The sequence below is a fragment of the Hemibagrus wyckioides genome, linkage group LG11 (assembly GCF_019097595.1).
Source record: "Hemibagrus wyckioides isolate EC202008001 linkage group LG11, SWU_Hwy_1.0, whole genome shotgun sequence".
Lineage (NCBI taxonomy): Eukaryota > Metazoa > Chordata > Actinopteri > Siluriformes > Bagridae > Hemibagrus > Hemibagrus wyckioides.
The window spans coordinates 31692298-31713518 of NC_080720.1; the positions used below are offsets into that span (position 1 = coordinate 31692298).

General features: G+C 41.0%; 3 protein-coding genes across 4 annotated transcripts; 2 read left to right on the forward strand and 1 right to left on the reverse strand.

Annotated features, from left to right (window-relative positions):
- The first annotated feature begins 1973 nt into the window (after window positions 1-1973).
- Window positions 1974-4321, forward strand: zgc:112416 (uncharacterized protein LOC550509 homolog). The gene is made up of 8 exons (XM_058403290.1): window positions 1974-2030; window positions 2483-2540; window positions 2761-2834; window positions 3027-3218; window positions 3349-3460; window positions 3573-3694; window positions 3774-3949; window positions 4276-4321. Exons 1-8 carry the CDS (start codon window positions 1974-1976, stop codon window positions 4319-4321), a joined length of 837 nt encoding a protein of 278 aa, XP_058259273.1.
- A 1266-nt stretch (window positions 4322-5587) lies between these two features.
- senp2 (SUMO specific peptidase 2) lies at window positions 5588-12250 on the forward strand. The gene is made up of 17 exons (XM_058403787.1): window positions 5588-5911; window positions 7038-7093; window positions 7204-7313; window positions 7396-7480; window positions 7573-7660; window positions 7739-7886; window positions 8093-8199; window positions 8364-8422; window positions 8499-8556; window positions 8677-8734; window positions 8830-8985; window positions 9164-9295; window positions 9429-9632; window positions 9781-9860; window positions 9953-10037; window positions 10123-10218; window positions 11652-12250. The coding sequence occupies exons 1-17, from the start codon at window positions 5724-5726 to the stop codon at window positions 11715-11717; spliced, it is 1776 nt and encodes a 591-aa protein (XP_058259770.1). The 5' UTR covers window positions 5588-5723; the 3' UTR covers window positions 11718-12250.
- A 1493-nt stretch (window positions 12251-13743) lies between these two features.
- Window positions 13744-18824, reverse strand: pjvk (pejvakin). 2 transcript variants are annotated; one of them, XM_058403792.1, is made up of 6 exons: window positions 18614-18824; window positions 17831-18026; window positions 17571-17712; window positions 17265-17382; window positions 16887-17030; window positions 13744-15338 (listed from the first exon to the last, which is right to left on the reverse strand). In XM_058403792.1, exons 1-6 carry the CDS (start codon window positions 18822-18824, stop codon window positions 15040-15042), a joined length of 1110 nt encoding a protein of 369 aa, XP_058259775.1. In that variant the 3' UTR covers window positions 13744-15039. The 2 variants fall into 2 exon arrangements, with proteins under 2 accessions (XP_058259775.1, XP_058259776.1); XM_058403793.1 differs by lacking the exon at window positions 16887-17030.
- Between the last annotated feature and the right edge of the window lie 2397 nt (window positions 18825-21221).

Consider the following 21221-nt stretch of genomic DNA (forward strand, 5'->3'; position numbering starts at 1 on the left):
GCCCCGCCCTTATGAGGTTGTCTAGGTCAAACGACCAATCAGAACGCGCGGCAGACAAAATGACAGCCAACCAGAGAGTCCCATAAGGCACGCGCACCTGTGCCGCTGAAATCCGTCCTCTGTTTATTCAGAAAGTTAGTCACGAAGCGCGAAAAAAAAATGAACGCAAATATAATTAATACATGTTATTTTAGACAGATGTTTGACAACAAATGTTCAATTTCTGTGATACGAATAATAAAAAAAGACATATTCGCTTACAGTTTTTTTTAAATATAGTAATCTCGATTTCTACTGGTTCTAAGCGAAAGACACGCCCACAAGCCCTCCGAGCGCGGGCACCAGCGCGCGAGCTTTAACGGTCCCTGTTAAATAAGGCTTACATACTGTATTAATTAGAGTTTCTGTTTTCTAAAAAATAGCTTATTTTTCATATAATCGCGTTAAAAAATATGTCTAAAATATTTAGTAAAATATAAAAGAAAGAGTTTCTTTAAGTCTGGTAAAATCAAGTGATAAAAAGGATTTTTTGCTATATTAAAATGGCATATTAAATACAAACGTTTTAATATGTACTAATTTGTACATTTATGTATTTAATAACAGTTTGGTAAGAAACTGTAGGATATTAATCTAGTCCAGAGGGTTTCAATGGAGTTACTGTTGCTGTACTGTTACTGTTGTAAAATTGCCAATAACAGCATGTTTTATTCCTCTTACACCACAGAAATCTGTCAATAAAGATTGTCTGATTGTCTGAACTATAACACCATTTAGCATGTTATATTTAATGTTGTGGAGCGTCTTAAAAACATATTATAGCAGCTATAAACAGCAGTTCCCTTACCAGCGACCGTCTATTTTTTTTCCTCACATAAAGTTAATAAGATTGAGTTACTGAGAAAACCACAAAGCGAAAAATCTTGAAGACTTTTCATGCTTCAGAACACTTACTCTCTGGTGTTTACAAAGCGCTGACACAAGAGACCCTTTCGAAAAAAAATGAAGAAAGCTTCACCATCCTCACATTAATACAAACCTGTTTTTTGACAGCTACACGACTGTCATAGCTGCTGTTATAGAAAACTAATCAACACCTTCTGACCAATCAGCATCAAGCATTGTTATGTTTTCCCTGTTATTATCATATTCCCAGATAAGACAAATTCAAAAGCACTTTGTCAGCTTAACAGAGATGGAAATCCACCTGTCTGTTTTAAAGGTAAATTTTTTGTTAGTTAATACAAGACAGTATGGTTTAGAGGCAGTGTCACTGAGGAAGAGACAGGAGTCAGAGCTGGAGGTAGCAGAGCTGACGATGTTGAGGTTCTCTTTGGGAGTGACACGATTGGACAGGATTAGGAACGAGTACATCAGAGGGACAGCTCATGTTGGATGTTTGGGGGACGAAGTTAGGGAGGACAGATTAAGATGGTTTGGACATGTCCAGAGGAGGGAGAGTGAGTATATTGGTAGGAGAATGTTGGAGATGGAGCTGCCAGGCAGGAGGCAAAGAGGAAGGCCAAAGAGGAGGTATATGGATGTAATAAATGAGGAGATGAAGCTAGAGGGTGCAAGTGTTGAGGATGCAGAAGATAGGGATAGGTGGAGAGTGAAGATTCGCTGTGGCCACCCTGAAGGGAAAAGCTGAAGGAAGAATAAGAAGAATGCATATAATATTTTGCACGTCATATCCTTGAAACATGAATCTGTTCACAGACACAGAGCAGCTCCCAGTGAAGTGAATAAAGCCGGACATGTAACATGGTAACAGCAGGGTTGGGCAGAGGAACACAGGTATGTTTTTGGCAACCGAGAGAAAAATCCACAGCAAACAGGCACAGGTGAAGAAACATGACTCTGTTACACTCAAATCTCTTTCTCTAATGATTAGATTTAGTTGGAAGAATGCAAATTAGACAAAAACGTGTGCAGAAACTTTTAAAGCAGTTGTAAAAAAGCTGTTTATGTCAATGGCTGATCCGATCGTCGACCAAATGACTCGTCTGAAATTAAAACTGCTAGAAAAGGTGAGAGGTTCACCCATTCTTATTGGACTTTTAATTAGCATTTAAAAGCTAATGCTGTTTCTTGTTCATTTATTAACAACAGTGACAAATACTGTGCTCATTATTATTGTGTTGAATGCCTTCTCTTGGTATAAGAATAAGGTTTGTCTTATTTTGAAACTACTTATAAAACTGGATTCAACAAATAGGATGTCATTTATTCTTTGCAACTGAAAAACAAAAACAGTAATCCATCCAAAATAGTGGCATTTTACTGATTAATGAATAACAAGGTTGAGATTTTGAGCCTTTAGCAAAAAAACAGGAATTGAGATTAACTAGCATCCACGCTTATGACATTAAGGATTAGCTCTGAGAACTGAAAGAAAGAAAGAAAGAAAGAAAGAAAGAAAGAAAGAAAGAAAATGTGTTTAAAATGTACTAACAAGTTTATTTTCTTTGTCCTGCATTAGAGACTGGAGAATGAGAGAGCGGGTCATGATGAAAGGGCAGACTCTGCGCTTTCCACAAGTAATTGTGCCTCTAAAATTTGGGAGAAACAGAATTGCAATACTGCAATTTGAAATATTTTATTTGAAATACCTATTTATAAATTTATTATCATGTAAACATGGATTCTGAGAGTGACTCAGATGAGTATTCTAAATGTTTTCAAAAGGGAATCATTTCAATGAAAGGAATTTGCTATTTATGTGCAGTTTAATACAATTTCCACATTTTTTTGACACAGGAAGTTATGATGGACGGAACGAAGCGCTTCACAGTGCTCTGAGACGCAAGAGAGACTTACTACGGAGACTACGGGTACAGACATCATTTAACATCTCATAAGCTTCCTACAATTTGTTGTCATTAACCTTTACACCATAGTGCTGTTGAATTCTGGATTCTGACTGGTCAGAAGGTGTTGATTCCATTCCAGTCAATTCAGTTCATTTCCAGTCAAGCTCCATGTTTTATTTCTCACATATTTAAGACATATTTGTTCTTATTCAGGAACAGCACATCTTAGATGACTTAACAAGGCCACAGACGTGGGCTGGAACTCGCAGGCATCATCATTATGAGTCTCCTGCATCACCTTCACCCCCGGTTTTTATTTATCAGTCTCCGCCTCCAGCTCCTCCTCCAGCCCCACCTCCAGCTCTGCCTCCAGCCCCACAGCCTCCTCGGATCATCCAACACACTGTAAGAGAGACTTGATTAATACCTTAAAGCACAAAAATGTCGGCTAACACTAAACCAAATTGATCTAGATGGAGAATTCCGATTTATTGATTTATTTCTCAACATATTTATTTTTTCTTTCTGTCTGCAGGTTCCACATCCACCATCCACCATCATTCAGCAGCTACCACAGCAGCAGCCGCTTATAGCACAGATATCACCAGTCCAACCTGCACCCCACAGATCCGGCAGCATTAAAGAGGGTACAATAAAATGATGCGTATTATGTATTATAGAAATCTCCTTTAATTGCATTAGACCTGGCTAAGAAGAGTAAATCTTGTGAGTTCATAGTCTAAGCCTTCTGATCCTCAGACATGGTGGAGCTGATGCTCATGCAGAATGCCCAGATGCACCAGATCATCATGCACAACATGATGCTCAAGGCACTTCCTCCAATGGCCGCTGGCACAAACAGGGGTCCTCCTGCAGGCCAGGTGACCTTATATCTCTGATTTATTGTATCAGTACTAAAAAAGCTGCTTGGGATGTTAATAGCTCAACTATGACATATAGGAGAACTCCATTAAAGCCAAAGGAGCCGTCCACCATCATCACCACTATGGGCCTCCGCCGCTCCCCCCTATCGGCTACTCAGCTTGGCCGTCTATGATGGCACCTGAAAGGGGAGGGGCTTATCAGCCATCCATTCAGCACATAACCGGCCCTGTAACTCTGCCTCCGCTGAACACGTAAGCTTTTTTGTTTGTTTATTTGTTTTACTTTCCACCACCATTTTTCTTCCCTCTTAATTGAACTTACCCAGAATGCAATGTGTTTCTGAAGTTCTGAAGTTGACACATGACAGATGAAGCAATGCCATTTCTTTTAAACAGAAAGTTAGTTAATAAGAATAAACAGATAACAAATAATTATTTTTGTTTTATTTAAGTGAAAGCGAGAGAAAAAACTGAGGCAGCTGAAAGAAGGACTGTTTATACACCAATACATTTATAATCTAAAGGAAGTATTACTGCTCACGTCCACTCTTTTGTCCTTCTTTCCCTGAATCCTAAAGCGTCACTGTTGATGGACTGAAGACAAGATTTCCTCTTGGACTCTAAGGTGTGTTAAGTTATTTATTTAAAAACAATCATTTTTATAATTAACCTCTACACTGATGACCTCTTATTTATTTCTCTCAGCATCCTCTACTCCTCTCAGGGGTCTGTGAAGAAGAAAATATACTCATAATTACATTCCTGGTGGAAATATATGCATCTTTGTAAATCAGTAATAAACTCTTTTTGAAATGTTTGCAATGAAATTTTGATGAGGTGCTTTTTTGTGCTTAGGCATGAATAAATAAAATTTATACTGATGCTTAAGCTCTCAGAACAGATGAAAAGGAGATTAATAAATAAATAAATAACAAGTTGTATATTTTAAAATAAACACATCTGCTACAAGTAATTTAGAAAAAAAAATGAAGGACATGATATAAAATGGTTGTGAATGAAGAAATGAGAATTCTAAAATATATCTATTGATAAATCTGTGTTTATTGTTATTAAATGATTTATTAATTTGATCTATTAGCTATTTTATCTGTGTATTGAGTTGTGTTTTGTATTTTTTTTTTACTTTTTATTCCAGCAAATGTCCTCCACTACATGAGTGCACTTATGCAACAACAACCAATGATCTATTTATTAGTTTGCTTGTTTGTTTATTAGAATGATTGTTTTGTGTATTCGTTTATTTTTTAGCTTATTTAGTTTTTTAACAAAGCATATAATATATTTATGTTTTTTTTTTTTTTACAAATTTACCCCCATTTTACTTTGCATTCATAAATTTTGGCACCCCTGGCTGTAATTCCATTCTCAACATCGTCATCCACGTCACTGTATGAATTGGAGATTAATTCATAAATAGAATGACATTAGTTTTATTACACATTCACAGTTATATTTATATAATAATACTGGAATTTAAAAGCATTAGAAGGTTTGTAACGAGACACAATTTAAGTTTTGCACGTGATTATGAAATAAATCCCGATTTTGTAAAACGAAGACCTGGCAACCTGAAGCCTGCGGCTAATGGAAATCTGAAGCGCATGGTTTCTAGCGAGGCGCTGTTCGAGTCCTGAAATGTGACTCTGACTCATTGATTCCAATGAGTCGATTCAAAGAGCACTGCGATTTATTCCACAACTGTATTTTATTCTCAAATCGCTTGCCAAGCCACAGTATAATAAAACGAAAAATTATAGACTACACTGTGAAATACTGAACGCACAAGAGTAATACTATAAAAAAACTTTAGATCTTCTGAGTTGAGTCTTTGATTCAGAATCGAAGAATCGACTCTTTTCGGAATCGGCTCCCAGGACTAAATAACGTTGTAGTAAAGCCTGTTAGGATTGAACAGTGTCGCAGTTGATGTGTGGAAGTTTGTAATTTTTTAAAGATCCTGGCACTAACAAACAGGCAGGTGACTGAGTCTTCGTGGTGGTTTGTAATGTATGAATGGATAGTTGATGGACTGTCGTCGCTGTTTGTTCCGTTTTCCGTGTTTTCTGGAGGGAATTCGTCGAGCTGGCCTACGGACGGTAACCAGCCACCACCACCACGAGACGCGGTCACTTCCGAAACACAACAACAACAACAACAGGAAAATTACCGACCTGCCAAACGAAACTATCAAAGGTAAGTGATTGCTTATATCCGGTTGTTCTTTATCTTATGTACGAATAACCTTCAGTGCCTTAGCTAGCTAAAAGAAGTGCCCTACGAAGGCTACAAAAGGATTGCTTGTGTAGTCACCGTGCACGCGCACTATGTGTCTCGATGCGAGACGTTGAAATCCAGCCGTCAAACTCCGCTAGCTAGTTATAAACAAGGGCTAGTCAAGTCATTAAACTAGCCGCTGTGTGTATTTTTGTGTGGTTTATTCTTTCTAAGAAGCGTGTGGAATGTATTTAGGTAATTTGTATTTAGGCATTTAACGATTTTGTAGTGAAATGCCGCTAAATTGTAGCTAATTAAGCTAGCCAGTTAGCTTAGCTCGAGCTCAGGGGTTAGCAAGCAGACAAGCATAGCTAGCGTTTTTGTGCGTTTTAAACGTAAATCAGATACACAAAAACATTAAACATAATAAATCAGGTCATATGCGACTAATAGACTGAATAATTCACATAAATCGATGTTTAATATTGAACAGCTTCATAGATGTGTTTTGTAGTGTGAAAGTTACTTTAAAGTGCCTCTGAAGTCAAAATATGTGGGGTTGTTTTATATTGTTGTTTTAAATGGGGTTGTCCATTTAGGTATAAAAAAAGACACCAATACTTTAATCTATGTAGAAAACGGTAGTTTTGTAGATTTTGTAGTTTTTATATGCTATACTATGTGTCTAAGTGGTTATAAGTGCTTGATGACTCATCGTGCACTGGTTATTTGTTCGACCAATCAAATTCTGTCTTAGTGTATGTGTCACGCCTTTTTGGGGGGGGGGCATGTCTTGCTCCACAGTAGCAGCTCGCTGGTAGTAAACATGGTTCACTGGTGCATCATTCTATACACTATTCCCTTTCCCAAACACGTACACAAACTCAAAGAAACGTGGCATCTAGGTTATAGCTCATTAAAGTGGCTTATCCTGTATGACTCTTGTGTCCTCCATAGTTAGCTGCACTACGTTCAGCTTTCTTTAAAGTAGGTGATAGTGTGTCATATCTTGTACAGTTTTCTGCGTAATAAAATGGAAAGACATCAGCATATGCAATCATGTCACGTCTCTCAATGTAACCTGATTCTGTTCTATCTGTCGCAGTATCCACTCTCCCGATGGCGTATCGGAGCAACTGGAAGTCAAAAGACCAAGACGAGGTACATGGATTATTATTCACTCGTTATTCAAAACTGAACCTATCCTTCAATTAACACCTTGTGGCTATCAGTGTAATGGGATGGTGTAATTGATTGCCGGTCCTTTGCAGATGTGATCGTCCGAGTTGTTAAGAAGACTTTCGCTGGGATTGCAGGGCTGCTCCGTTTGCGACACAAGCCATGCCGTTATGAAAGGGAGAGAGACCGTAGAGAAACGCAGGTTTGTTGTGGCCAGATTCTTCTGATTGTCATCTCTATCTTTCACGCAATAAGTCTGTTGCATATTATTCTCCTTATCCCAGATTGGACATGTTGCTTTAGTGGGAATTGATGAAATTCACAGCAACGGCCTAAACAAGTGGATGATCGGTGGGGATGTTAAAATGGGTAAGTGCATTGTACAAGTCATTCAAGGCATTTTTGTGTTCATTGAATGTCTTAAAAAGAAAGATGCCTAATATTTCTGTCCATCTCATCAGAGAAACGGAGAGAGATGGGGCTGAGTGGGAAAGAGAGGAGTGTGCCAAACTTCTGTGTAGGTACCCAGCCTCTGATGAGGAAACCTGAGTGAGTATACAGAGTTCCTATTTATTTTTTTTATTCTCAAATGTAAACATTAGTCTAAATTTATGGTTTCCTCCATAGAAGCGGATCGGTGTTATTTATGGGAAACCAGGACCGACAGAAAGAGCTTCCACACAGGAGGTCACTGCACTTGCTGCCGTCACGCCCTGTCCTCCCTGAGACGGATCTCCCCGGCCGCACACACAAACCCTGCCTCGCTGTGGAGGAGGTAGTGTACACGAGGCAGACAGAAGCCATACTCATTTAACCCAGTGGCTTTGAGGGGTCTTTTAATTTTCAGTCTGGTGATTTTTCATTTGATTAAAATGTGTTGAAGTTTTGAAACGTAGCCATAGCCAGTGTAAAATATTTAAATGAAAGAATAAATATTGATGAGAATTTTGATCAGTCTTTCTGCGTCCTTCTTTGTTTTAGGCCCTGAAGGAAAGTGACAGGGAGCACTACAGAAAGCTGGTGGAGATGGTGTCCGAGAAGTACTCGAAGAACAAACCGCTGCCGTTTGGACGAGTGAAACCGCCCGTGTACGATCGTTTTGTCCATGTATTCTAAAAGAATATACTCTGAATTAGCAGCGTCTACTGTGCCTGCCATTGAGCATAGATGGATGTACCGTATGATCTACACACACCTCTGAAGCGTGCCTAGCGTAATGAAACTTACCAACGGCTCTAACTTCTGTTTTTAGCACAACTTTTCCCCATGGCCGTACTACTCCTGAGATCAGCAAACCTACACCAATCAAAGGTGAGTCCAATGAAAAAATTTTCCAGCTTTTTCGCACACAATTCTCAATGCTAATAAATATTCTGTGTTTTCGTAGTGAACCCACATGCACCATTGTGGAGGAATTCTACTTTAATAAACCATGTGAAGGACAGGTAATTTTTTTTTTTTTAAACTTACTCGCTTTTCCAAAACCCTTCTCCTTGACCGTATGCCGTATTTTCAACTTATTTTTTTCCTTTTTTTTTTAAATGAGACTTATTTGTCACTTGCAGTGCACCAGTCAGTGATGTTGGGAGGAAGAAATCAGACCAACCTTTGAATAAAAACAGGGTACAATGCTGCAATAATCAATCACTGCATAACAGCATCCACAAGTAGTGCTTTGGCTTGATGTCTGCACCTCCTTTTTTTCTCCTTGTCCTCAGCTATTAGACGTGGATCTGTCCGTCGAGGTAGAAACCCGGCTGAACCTGAAGGACAGAGAGACCACTGCAGTGTGTCAACCATCAGTGCAGACCCGCTCTGAACCTGTGTTTGATGTGGGGAAGCACCTGGAGGAGGAGTTTCCCAGACTGACGAAGGTAATGCTCCATTCCTTATGAACTCTATCACACAGAACAATACGCATAACACTAATAATTTTACTGTTATCACCCTGAGCTTCTATAACAGCATATCCTGACGTCCATTGTGTACACCATCTTGAGTACCAGAAGGTTGTGTTTGTGTGTGTGTGTGATTCTATACGATGCATTACAGGAGATGCAGCAGGAGGTGAGTGTTGCTCTCGCACACAGAGATCCTGACCTAATCCTGAGCAGCGCTTTCAAACTGCGCATCACACAGAGAGACCTGGCAACCCTGCAGGAGGGCAGCTGGCTCAACGACGAGGTAAAATGCATTGGTTTATACGTTCTATCCTATAATATATCTCAGCTGTACACGTGTGTGTTAACCTGTCACTCATGTTATAGCCGGAGATGTATTTAAGTACACTTATCCTTTTTGTCTGACCGTTTGTCAGGTGATCAATTTCTACCTTAACCTGGTGATGGCACGGGAGCAGGAAGTGGGCGGGAAGAAGGTGTACTGCTTTAGCACCTTCTTCTTTCCTAAGCTGCACGGGGGTGGCCATGCTGCTGTGCGTCGCTGGACCAAGGCTGTCGACCTCTTCCTCCACGACCTCATCCTCATCCCCCTGCACCTAGGGGTCCATTGGTCTCTTGCCGTGAGTTGTTTTCTGTTAGTAGTATTGTTTGCAAAATTGTTTGGCTCATTTGATTGCTAAGAAACAAAAGCTGTGTTAGCTGTGTACCTGTGTTATTTATTTATTTATTTATTTATTTATTTATTTATTTATTTTTGGTGTCGTCTAGGTTGTTGACTTCAGAGCAAAGTCTGTGAGGTCGTACGACTCCATGGGTCAGAGGCACGATGACATCTGTAACCTGATACTGTGAGTGGCCAAGCTCAGTTTCTATAGAAACAACTCGCACACACCTTGCCTGACTGACCGCTTGACTATTTTTTTAATTTTTCAAATTGTAGGATGTACATAAAGGAGGAGTACGAGGTCAAGAAAGGCAAAGATATGGAAATCTTAAAGTGGACAGTGACCAGCTTGCGAGCCACTGTAAGTTTAAAGCAGGAATTTTCTATTTTTAACTTTTATTCTTTTATGTAATGACTGATACACACTTCTGAAAATAAATCGCTAGGAGGTTCCGCAACAGAAGAACGGAAGCGACTGTGGAGTCTTTGTTTGCAAGTATGCCGACTACATAGCACGTGGACGCCCCTTTACCTTTAGACAGGTAACACACATGCACACACATTGGCCTGTAAAAAGCATGTCTAGTCATTTCTAGTCTAATATACAGGAGCAGGGGTGTAGGAATGGAGTAAACAACATCTTACTGGCTAGCAAATAAACAACAATACTAGCCACATCACTGCAACTGACACTGAGATGATTGGACTGGATCTTGTGTTGCGTACACTCAACATTATTTGCATGTCATTTTCATTTGTGGCCTGTAGATGAGGATACTTGGAGCTGTAGGCATACCCAATTCCTATTCACTACATTTTCTCTTCATGCCAAAACATTAAGAGCTTAAAAGATTTCATTTTTGGGCGTGGTCAAACCTACCAACCTTCCCACACTTGATACATACACAGATCATCAATAATATTATGACCACTGACCGGTGAAGTGAATAATACCGATGATCTCATCATGGCACCTGTTAGTGGGTGGGATATATTAGGCAGCAAGTAAACATTTTGTCCTCAATGTTGATGTGTTAGAAGCAGGAAAAATGGACAAGTGTAAGGATTTGAGTGAGTTTGACCAAGGGCCAAATTGTGATGGCAGATAGATGACTGGATCAGAGCATCTTCAAAACTGCAGCTCTTGTGGGGTGTTCCCGGTCTGCAGTGGTCCAAGGAAGGAACAGTGGTGAACCAGCGACAGGGTCATGGATGCTTGTGGGCAGTGAAGGCTGGCCCGTGTGATCCGATCCAACAGACGAGCTACTGTTGCTCAAATTGCTGAAGACGTTAATGCTGGTTCTGATAGAAAGGTGTCAGAATACACAGTGCATGACCATTTGTTGAGTATGGGGCCGCAAAGCCGCAGACCAGTCAGGGTGCTCATGCTCACCCCTGTGCACCACCGAAAGCACCAACAATGGACAAGTGAGCATCAGAACTGGACCACGGAGCAATGGAAGAAGGTGGCCTGGTCTGAAGAATCACATTTTCTTTTACATCACATGGGTGGCCAGGTGTGTGTGTGACGCTTACCTGGGGAACACATGGCACCAGGATGCTCTATAGGAAGAAGGCGAGCCAGCGGGAAGCAGTGTCATGCTTTGGGCAATGTTCTTTTGGGAAACCTTGGGTCTTGCCATCCCTGTGGATATTACTTTGACACATACCACCTACCTTAGCATTGTTGCAGACCATCTACACCCTTTCATGGAAACCGTATTCCCTGATGGCTGTGAAGAATACTACAACTAGTAGAGTCCATGCCTCAACAGGTCAGGGCTGTTTTGGTAGCAAAAGGGGGACCAAATACAATATAAGGCAGGTGGTCATAATGTTATGCCTGATCTGTGTACAAACATGTCTGTAGTGAATATCAGTTACCTACTGTATATTTTCTTATACTTTTGATGCACCAAAATGTAGAGTAATGATAAACCGTTAAAATCCCTTTCCTGTTTGTCTGTCTGTGCAGTGTCACATGCCATATTTCCGTAAAGTGATGATCTGGGAGATTCTGAATCAGAAGCTGTTGCAGTAGGAAGGGAAAAAAGAGAGAAAAAAAACTGAACTTGACCTGACCAAAGCACCGGACCACACAACGCTCGTCCTCCACATTTCTCTACAGACATCTGCTTGTCTGCTTCTGTTCTGCCCTTGGCCCTGTCCGGTCTGTTTAGACGGGTGGTGGTGCTTAAATCACGGGTGTGTGTATGTGTGTGTGTGTGTGTGTGTGTGGGTCCAGAGGGATAAAGGTTCAGGTCAGACGGTCAGGCACATAATCAGCACATGGATGTTTATTTGTTCTAACTGCTTTGTTGTTAATGAAGCATTTGTCATTCCTAGAATGGTCTTATTGCCTGTGTGTGTGTGTGTGTTAGGCTCTAGTGCTCCTTTCATTGAGATGTGATTATTTGAATGTATGCTGATGTAAAGAAGTGCATGACGGTCTTTTTTTTTTTTTTTTTGGTTTCATTTTGTCCAAAAGACACCCTCCACACCACACCCCACCCCCCGCCTGTTGGGCTGAATTTATTGTTGTACTTTTTTAACACTAGGGGGAAAAAAAAAGAAGGAAACGACTTATTTATTCAGCTGGATGTAAAAAAAATGTTCGTTTTTCTTTCATAGCAATCACGGGCAATGACGGAAGTGAATGTATGCGAGAGCTTTACGGTACCTGAGCTGCGGATTGCAGTGAAAGCTGCAGTATTTATTGCGTGTGTTTAAGTCCAGAGTGCCTTGATGATGGCTTTTTTTTGTCCGATCTTTTTCTAAATCTGCAGGAGACAAATAGATTTACTAAGATACACTACTTGTGTGCTACTGGAGGTGTGTGTGTGTGTGTTTGCCTGAAATGAGACATTACTGAGGTATGTACAGTATGATGAGTGTGTGATAGTAAAGCAGATACCTGTTTTTATATATTCGACATGGATTATATGCTATATTTGTAATGCAAGTATGTTTTCTCTTTTTTTTCCAAACTGGAAGTGTAATGAATGCCAAACTTGACATGGTTATGGTTTCAGATCTCTAATAGTGCATGGTCAAGGAAAGCCCTTTAAAAGGAGCAACAAGTAGCGTTATTTATCTCTGGCCTGCCAGTCGTATTATTTCATTATGAAAACCCTCTTTTTGTTTTCTTTCCTCGTCCAGTCTTCTAAAAAACACCAGTAGGTGGAATGATGACGCTAAAATGAAAATCTATATATACGTGTACATGGTGTCCTGCAGTGTACCGGCTTGCTGTTCCAGGGTGTATCCCGGGGTAGGCCGTATCCCTGACCAGGCTCACTGAAGCTGATTGAACGAAACTGGACAGTGGTTTAATTTTCATCAGCTTCATCTCTCACCATCGTGCAGCGTTCTCTATTCTCCTCCTGCCACACGCTTTAACCCGGATGTTTCAGATTTTATTGAAAAATTCTACTTTTTGCTCCTTTCTTTTCTAATGCAATCATTATTTATGAACTAACATTCTTGTTTTGTTGTAAGACTGAGGAGTGTGTGCAGATTATAGGTTTAACTGAGATTTGGTGGCCTACTGTATATGCGCTGTTTTTGTTTTTTTGGTCATTCAAAATGTTGGTAATTATTTTTATAAAGAATAAAGTGAGGGAAAAAAAAGCTGGTCTTTTTGACTATACTTTTCTTCTGATGGTCATGTAAAAATGTGTGCACCCTTAATAGCGCCTCTTTGTTCACTTCCCTAACTAGTCCTTCATCCAGAAGTGCCCGGAAGAATACGGACACATGCTGAAGGGTGTATAATTATTGATTACTTTCAATAAACACGTATTTCCTGTTTTCTTGTAAATTTAAATAAGAACATTTACCACCCACAAATCATGGGGTGTGCACTGCATATTAGATGTACTGACGATATTTCACCAGCAGGTGGAGCCGTCAATTATGTTTCATTACATTACAATTCCTTCTGTTGGGACAGACTTCGTGGAAGGAATTTTCACACATTTTAATCAAACCAACTTTGTTTATTAGTGTGTATATTTATATATTTTAAATATGACACAGCAGCTAAAGAAAACATTGACACGATACACCACAAACTCCCCTGAATTACAGTAAACACAATTTCAGGCTCAAGACACTGCATTCCTTTCAACTACCAGAGAATTCCAGCACAACACACACACACACACACACACACACACACAAACTGGAAAAGGAAATGAAAACTATCTGAGGATGATGTTAAGCATGCGGAGAGAAGGTGTGAATGATGATGGGATTGCAGTGTCTTCCGGTGAAAGCAAAGCAAAAAATAAAAACATCTGACACAAGGAAAATTGTACATTTATGCAAATCTGATGATATCTCTAGAGGCCACACTGGTAAAGTGTTTTGAAAAGGAATAAGACACTCGTGCAGTGTCATGCTGTTGTAGGAAAATAATCAACAACGAAGCTCCTTATTTTTCTACAACAGGTCGTCTTGATATGGTTCGATCCTACAATTATCCCACGGCAATTTCACTACAAATATGGATCTAGACAGACACCATGTTGGTTCCAGAAAGTTCTTCTTGATTTAGGTATCTGGTCTGCAATGCTAACTTTAGTAACTTTTCCCTGCTTGGGCTTTCACTAAGGGCTGAACCTGCCCTGAATTCAGAGTGGAAACAAAAACATGACCCAGTTCTCACCTGCAATAAGACTGCCCACTTCCACATGATCCACTGGTTAATTTATCCCCATCTCTTAATTATTCACGCAGCTGTGTGTGTGTGTGATGGAGACACCAGCAGCTGGTGCTCATGGGAGTGTAAGAGGATCTACTGTCCCACATTCGATATCTGAGAAAGATCTGGACTGGTGTGTAAACAATATGATGAGCACCAATGTTCTAGTAACAAGTTCAAAAATAATATTCTTCATCCCTGAAGATGAAGAGCAGACTCTTATACATGGCAGTTTAGTGAGGATGTGTTTGACATGCTGAAGTCTAGCCCTGATCTAGATTTAATACTGAACATACCCATATGTACACCCTAAAGATTTTGAACATCCTTAAATCCAGTGTATATCCAAGTTGAGTAATCATAAAAACTGTCCTGTTTTGTACAGTACTGATTTATATCTGATGTCACCCAGAAGATGACAGGCTCCATCGTTGACTCTGATTCCTCTCCAGGTTTCCCTCAAGGAACTTGTTTCCCGTCATCTCTGCCTTGTTCATTAGGGATCCCGGATTTCTGCAAAGCTTGTTAAAAGTGCTAAACAACTTTAAACTCAAGACACACATGGAATTTTCATGAACCAGATGCCTGGTGTTGTACTAATCCTAGACCTTCTCTAAATATAAAAGACCGTCCAGTCTTTGTAATCCTTCAGCAGTCCTCACCGTAAGCTTTTGTGCCAGAGGTCGAAGCATGGCACGGCGTGTAAGCGCACGTACTTCTGCCCACCAGAGGAGCACTCGAGGCAGCCGTAGACGGTCTCTCGGCGCTGGTGGGACTTGCTGCAGAGCGCACACAGGCCTTTGGGGACGTTATGGTTGAGCAGGTTGACTCGAGTGTGCTTGTCCTCGCGCATGTACGACGAGGACAGGTCAGTCATGCTGGCCGCCTTCTCGTAGTAATCCGCCACGTCGTCCAGGTACAGGTCCGAGTGCGTGAGCTCCTCGAACGTTCTGTCATCTGTCATAGTGAAGGAAAATGACACCAGGACAAAACAATGGGCTTGATCTACTTTCTTATCAACTGTCAGGCCATGCGTTTTTTGTTTATGTTCTTTGCCCTGCCTGATCCCGCCTCTGTACACCTGCCCCTTCTTGTCTCACTAATTACCTTACCTATATTTACCTGCTGTCTTGTGCTTGTGCCTCCTGGTTTCTTGTTTGCTTTCTGCTTTGTTATTTTATTAATAAATCCCCCATTTCTCATTTTATCCCTGCATTTGGGTCTGGTTTCTGTACCTACAGAGGCACCCACTCTTGACATTTGACAATTATTTTTTAAAGACTATACATTCTATAATACACTATATTGCCTAAAGTTTTGGGACACCCCTCAAAATCATTGAATTCAGGTGTTGTATTTCAGAGGTTGCGCACGGCCCTTTAGTTCCAGTGAAAGGAACTCTCTTAATGCTTCAGCATACCAAAACATTTTGGAAAATTTCATGCTCCCAAGCCTGCACAGAGTCCTGATTTCAACCTGATAGAATACCTTTGGGATGAATTAGAGTGGAGACTGAGAGCCAGGTCAAAACTGGGACATCTGCCTTTACATGCACATGAATGTAATATGGAGTTGGCCCACATTTTGCAGCTCTAACAGCTTCTGGGAAGGCTTTCCACAAGGTTTAGGAGTGTGTTTATGGGAATTTTTGACCATTCCACTAGAAGCACATTTGTGAGGTCAGGCACTGATGTTGGATGAGAAGGTCTGGCTCGCAGTCTCCGCTCTAATTCATCCCAAAGGTGTTCTATGGGGTTGAGGTCAGGACTCTGTGCAGGCCAGTCAAGTTCCTCCATACCAAACTCTCTCATCCATGTCTTTATGGACCTTGCTTTTGCACTGGTGTGCAGTCATGTTGGGAAAAGGAAGGGGTCATTCCCAAACTGTTCCCACAAAGCACATAAAAGAGCATGAAATTCTCCAAAATGTCTTGGTATGAAGCTGAAGCATTAAGAGTTCCTTTCACTGGAACTAAGGGGATGAGCCTAACCCCTGAAAAACAACAGCTGAATCCAATGATTTGGAGGGGTGTCCCAAAACTTTTGGCAATAAAGTGTACATGTAGACGAGTGCAGCTACAAAATTTTGCCAGGCCATACTGAAATCCAGTGCCAAAAGACACATTAGAGTCCCTGCAAAAACTCTGAAAAGGTTCAGATGTAATGATTTGGTCTTGACACAAAGCACTAGGTTTGGCAGAAACACAGAAGGTCTCATCACCATGACGACACCGATACCCCATAGTGAAGCACGGTCTTTACCCAGTCACTGATTTTTGCTGGATGGACTCCGCTAGGCAAAGGTGTGATTGTGCCATATTTTTTTAAATCATGGATTTGTTGGGTTTTTGTAGTATGTCAAAAGTTTAAGGACACTTTTCCTGATGCTTGGTCTGATTTAGGGGTTTTATAGCAATGGAGACGGAATTTTATCATGGTATATGATGTGTTACATTTTGTGAGCTGGATCATATGATCTCTCAGTGGCTGTAAAAGGACAAGTTACCTGCTCTGAAAGGGTTCCCATAAATGATTCCCGAGAAGAACCTTCGCAGCCTGCCAACCGAGAACCTGCCCATGAATCCTCCGATCTGCTCGCGCATCTGCTCTCTCTCAAAGCCTCCAGCTGACCCTGGTGCTACACAGATATCTGCCCAGAGCATGTAAAGTCAGGTTGCAGGAGATAAAAAATCATAAAAATCATAAAAATGCGTAAAAATCATCATCATAGAGCATGCGCTATACAGAGGCTAGTGAGGAAAAGATTATTTATAGCTCCTATAACATTCACAGACATTCTACAGCTTTAAGTGTGCTACAGCTTTTTTTCAGGTGAAAAGTAACCGAGACGTCCATCAACTTACTGAGACGTCCGTCAACTTACCGAGACGTCCATCCAGTCGCACGTAAATATCAAATATGCTGAAGGCTATGGTGGTGTGGGCAGGAATTACGATGGCTTTGTCACGGCCTTTGGGATTATGGATGTCGTCTATCTGAAACTGTAAGAAAGAGGGGTGTGTGTAAGTGTGTGTAGGTGTGTGTGTGGTTGTAGGTGTGTGTGTGTAGGGGTGTAGGTGTGAAGGGGTGTGTAGGTGTGCACGTGTGTGTGTAGGTGTGTGTGTGTGTAGCTTTACATGTTACCCTGCATTATGTTCATACACATGTCTTTATAATTGTGTGTGTTTACCCGCATGGTAGCGCCGTGTACGCCAGCATGGACGGTGAGAGAACACTGCCGCGTGGTCCGAATGCTCTCCATGACGACACACAGTACTGTCCGCCCGCTGTCTTTAGACTGACGGATCAGACAGTGATCCAGATCAACTTTCCTGAAGAGAGAGAGAGAGAGACAGAGAGAAAGACACAATAACATTTTGGCTAGTTATACATTCCTTTTAATATACTAACGCTTCAGTATCTCCAAGTAGCATGACCCAATAAAATAACCTCGAGTTCAGCTCCCGTAGTAAGGTCGGAACCTCCACCTCATGTTTGGTCACAACCCCAAACGACGCTTTGACCGCCACGGAGTCCGAGCCGCTGATGTTGACGCCCACTTCATGTATCAGGTGGTTGCCCAAGCGGCCGTTTAGAGACACGTCTGACTTGTCTTCATAGTTGAGAAGCTGGTAAGAGGACACTCCTAATACAGAGAAACCGCTCGGGTTACACATCTCATAATAAATTCACGCTTCATATCTGTTTGCATCTCGTATTCTGTTGTAATGATCTGCTAATGCAACTAACGGCAGCCTGTGAGCGTGAAGAACACAGCAGCGCCACAACCACCTGGTTCTGAGATGGACTTTGCTCCATTAATGCAACATTAACATAGATTTTTTTTCACGTTTTTATTTTGTTGATCTGTTTTTCTATTTGTGTGTGTGTGTGTGTGTGTTTTGGCACTGCTGTTGACTTTTACACAAATGTATTTTAAGGTGGATTTAATTTAGAAAACCCATCAATGCAACATTAACAAACTATGTGAAAACATCTTGCTGTTGTGTTTTTGGTTTTGTTGTCATCTAGTTAAATTTGTTCTTGTGGTTGTTGGTTTTTGCTGTTACGGTCTTGCAAGTTTTTATTCTTAGAGCATTTGCACTGACGGAGGCATAAACCCTAACATTATGTCATGTTTTGTGCAACAGAATTTTCTCTATGCTCACAATACTAGAAACAAACTAGAGATAACAATTTAAACATGCACTTGGCTTCTGTCAAAACTCTTACCTGCAGTGATCTCCTTTTCTCCCACCAGTATGTCCTTGAGCGAGAAAGGTGTTGAGCCATATTTGTTCTTCTTCCAGAAATGCCTCCTCCTCTTCCTGGTCACCAGGCTGAGAGGTTGATATCGGTCGGCCTCGCTCAGGCTCGGGACGGGAATCAGACGCCCGGTGTCTCCTACCTGCTTCACAAAATTCTTAGTAGCTGCTGCGAACATGGCAAAAACTCATGACTCGACAGGTTGAAATCAAAGCATCAGTAGTCCCTCTGTAACTTTTACAGCGACATGTTTGCTTGAAGAGAGAGGAGAGAGGAGAAAGAGAATGTGCCGTGGCCGCTCAGGCACAAGTGATAAATAATGAAGAGAAGGAAAGCTGATAAGCCTGTCCTGTCCAATGGGTTGTGTTCGTCACTGTCTCGTCTTGACTGCATCAGAGCCTACGTTTAATCTACAGCATAACTGCATGAAATATCTCTTAATGCAAAGGCTTCACTACATCTATGTGCTGGAAACGATCCACACTGCATCTAACAAACTGTGCCTTTAAAGCGATGTGGATTAGTTTCCTAACTGAGTGTTTGATCCCTTATATAGTATAATAGTACATTTTTTTGTCAGCATGCAGAAAACGAAAGGTCTAAAGACAAACCATAACGATAAAACAGGCCTCTTCTCCTGTGAGAATATCATCTGTAACATCTGCTCTTCTGATTCTGTTTAAGTGAAATGTTAGATATAAGATCTCCAGTCTGTTAAACTAATTTGCATGAACACTGAGGAAATGCATGATATCCTACGATCACTGTACATGAATATGAACTGTACAGTTAAGAGTTCGGAGCCGGGCCGTTACCTTTCTTCTCCTTCTAGAAGTTTTATATGTGGAAGAATAAACATGGCATTGATGGTAATTTATGTTCTATAGGACAGCACTAGAAAGTAATTACAGATCTTATAAATGTAGATGAGTGACTACCCACCGCCGAGTGCTGGCCTTTTACAACAACACTCCATTCTTAAAAGGGTAAAGATCTCCTATTTATGGAATAAGTGGCTCACACATGACCTCATGTGGCTTTCCCTGTAATTCCACTATTGGGTGGAGAAAAAAAAAAAGTCAAATCCTGTTTGAGGAACATTTTGCAACATGTGTGAGTGTGTGAGTGTGTGTCTGAAAGAGCGCTCTCACAAAGCGGCGTCTGTACGGAAAACAAGCAGAGTTTACACTGCTTCATTGTGGTCCACGTCTGGAACATCCCTGAGGTCAGAGTGTTAGCTCGGAGGCTGTGACGATAACAACGGTAAATAGGCGTGTGTACACTGCCAGGTAGCTAACCCGGAACAAATTATCTAATTTAGTTCACTCAACAACTGGGGAGGGAAAGAGGGAATTGTGGGATGGAAGGTTTGGGCTGTTCATATCCAGTGTTGCACAGGATCTATTTTAGCAAGCAAGATCATAGCGAGAGATTGTGCCTTTTGGAAGTCCAACCAAAATAGCCAGGAGTTCTAATAATGCCTGATAGCCTACTTTGTTTTGTCTTGCTGAAAGGCCGTACCATAGCAGTTTGAGCTCAGATGAATGTTTCCTTAGAAAAATCCCCTGAGCTTAAAGCTGACCTGGAGCAATTTGTGTTTACTATCCTCCACAGCGATCATCACAATGTGGTCACTGGGCCATCACCGTTGATTCTGTAGGAAGGAGCGCCCAAAATAATACGGATCACATCTAAACTGATTTCCTAAACCACATGCTGGCTAACAAACACGTGTGTGAGCAATAAGACACTACAGCTTCTGTTATAGCAAATAATCAACAACAGGGTGATTTGGTTTGTTTATAGTCACATTTAATGTCCATGGAACAAGTTAGTTCCTGTTCTCACTCACTGCGATGTGTCTGGCAGCTGGAACTACCATCAGAGAGTTATAGCAAAATTCATCAACGCTATGTAGAGTATACAGGAACCTCTGTAAACATGACCTCAGCTGCAGTGAGTTAGCAAGAAAACAGCATAAAAAAACCCATTCATGGATGATTTGAGCAAGGATTCCTCTGAAGTGAGTCCTGAATATCCTGGACATCACAGCTGCTTTTCTTCTCTTCCACTCTCGTACCCTCTCTCAGCCCTGCCTGTGGCCTCAGGAAGCCGGGTGATATATCTCTACATCCTTTATCATCTCGCCCACAGCTGTTTTTGGCATCTCTGGGCATTAAGGCAAGCATGAAACACACCAAAAATCAGCATCACCCCATAAAGAAATGCGTAGAAAATACAGATCGGGTTACAAAAGTTATCCAAATCATAAAAATATAGTATGATGTACATACTATATTGACCTTAATCATAAAAGGACATTGAATGTTTTTGTACATATAAATAATTTTTTAAGACTCCAAGAGACCGCCACCCCCCTCTGAAAGACATATGTGATGTCTAAGAAACTTGGAGACGCTTGTCGGGGATCTTGGATGACTTTTCAGAGCAGTAATATTTCAGGTTGCTTCGTATTGTTAGGTTTGTTTTTCTGGGCTGTAATTCAGACCGCAAGCTTTCAAACACAGTTTAAATCCAGAGACAGAAATAGTACAAAACATTCATTTTTTTTCCC

What these genes read in the sequence shown, in the direction of transcription:
- zgc:112416 (XM_058403290.1), top strand. Translation starts at nt 1,974, where the DNA reads ATGGCTGATCCGATCGTCGACCAAATGACTCGTCTGAAATTAAAACTG. An exon ending in AGACTCTGCGCTTTCCACAA is followed by an intron (nt 2,541 to 2,760) that starts GTAATTGTGCCT and finishes TTTTTGACACAG; the next exon opens with GAAGTTATGATGGACGGAAC. An exon ending in GGGGTCCTCCTGCAGGCCAG is followed by an intron (nt 3,695 to 3,773) that starts GTGACCTTATAT and finishes TATGACATATAG; the next exon opens with GAGAACTCCATTAAAGCCAA.
- senp2 (XM_058403787.1), top strand. Translation starts at nt 5,724, where the DNA reads ATGTATGAATGGATAGTTGATGGACTGTCGTCGCTGTTTGTTCCGTTT. An exon ending in GAGACCGTAGAGAAACGCAG is followed by an intron (nt 7,314 to 7,395) that starts GTTTGTTGTGGC and finishes TCCTTATCCCAG; the next exon opens with ATTGGACATGTTGCTTTAGT. An exon ending in GCAGCTGGCTCAACGACGAG is followed by an intron (nt 9,296 to 9,428) that starts GTAAAATGCATT and finishes ACCGTTTGTCAG; the next exon opens with GTGATCAATTTCTACCTTAA.
- pjvk (XM_058403792.1), bottom strand. Translation starts at nt 18,824, where the DNA reads ATGTTCGCAGCAGCTACTAAGAATTTTGTGAAGCAGGTAGGAGACACC. An exon ending in TACACGGCGCTACCATGCGG is followed by an intron (nt 17,383 to 17,570) that starts GTAAACACACAC and finishes TCTTTCTTACAG; the next exon opens with TTTCAGATAGACGACATCCA. An exon ending in TGGGAACCCTTTCAGAGCAG is followed by an intron (nt 15,339 to 16,886) that starts GTAACTTGTCCT and finishes TCACTATGACAG; the next exon opens with ATGACAGAACGTTCGAGGAG.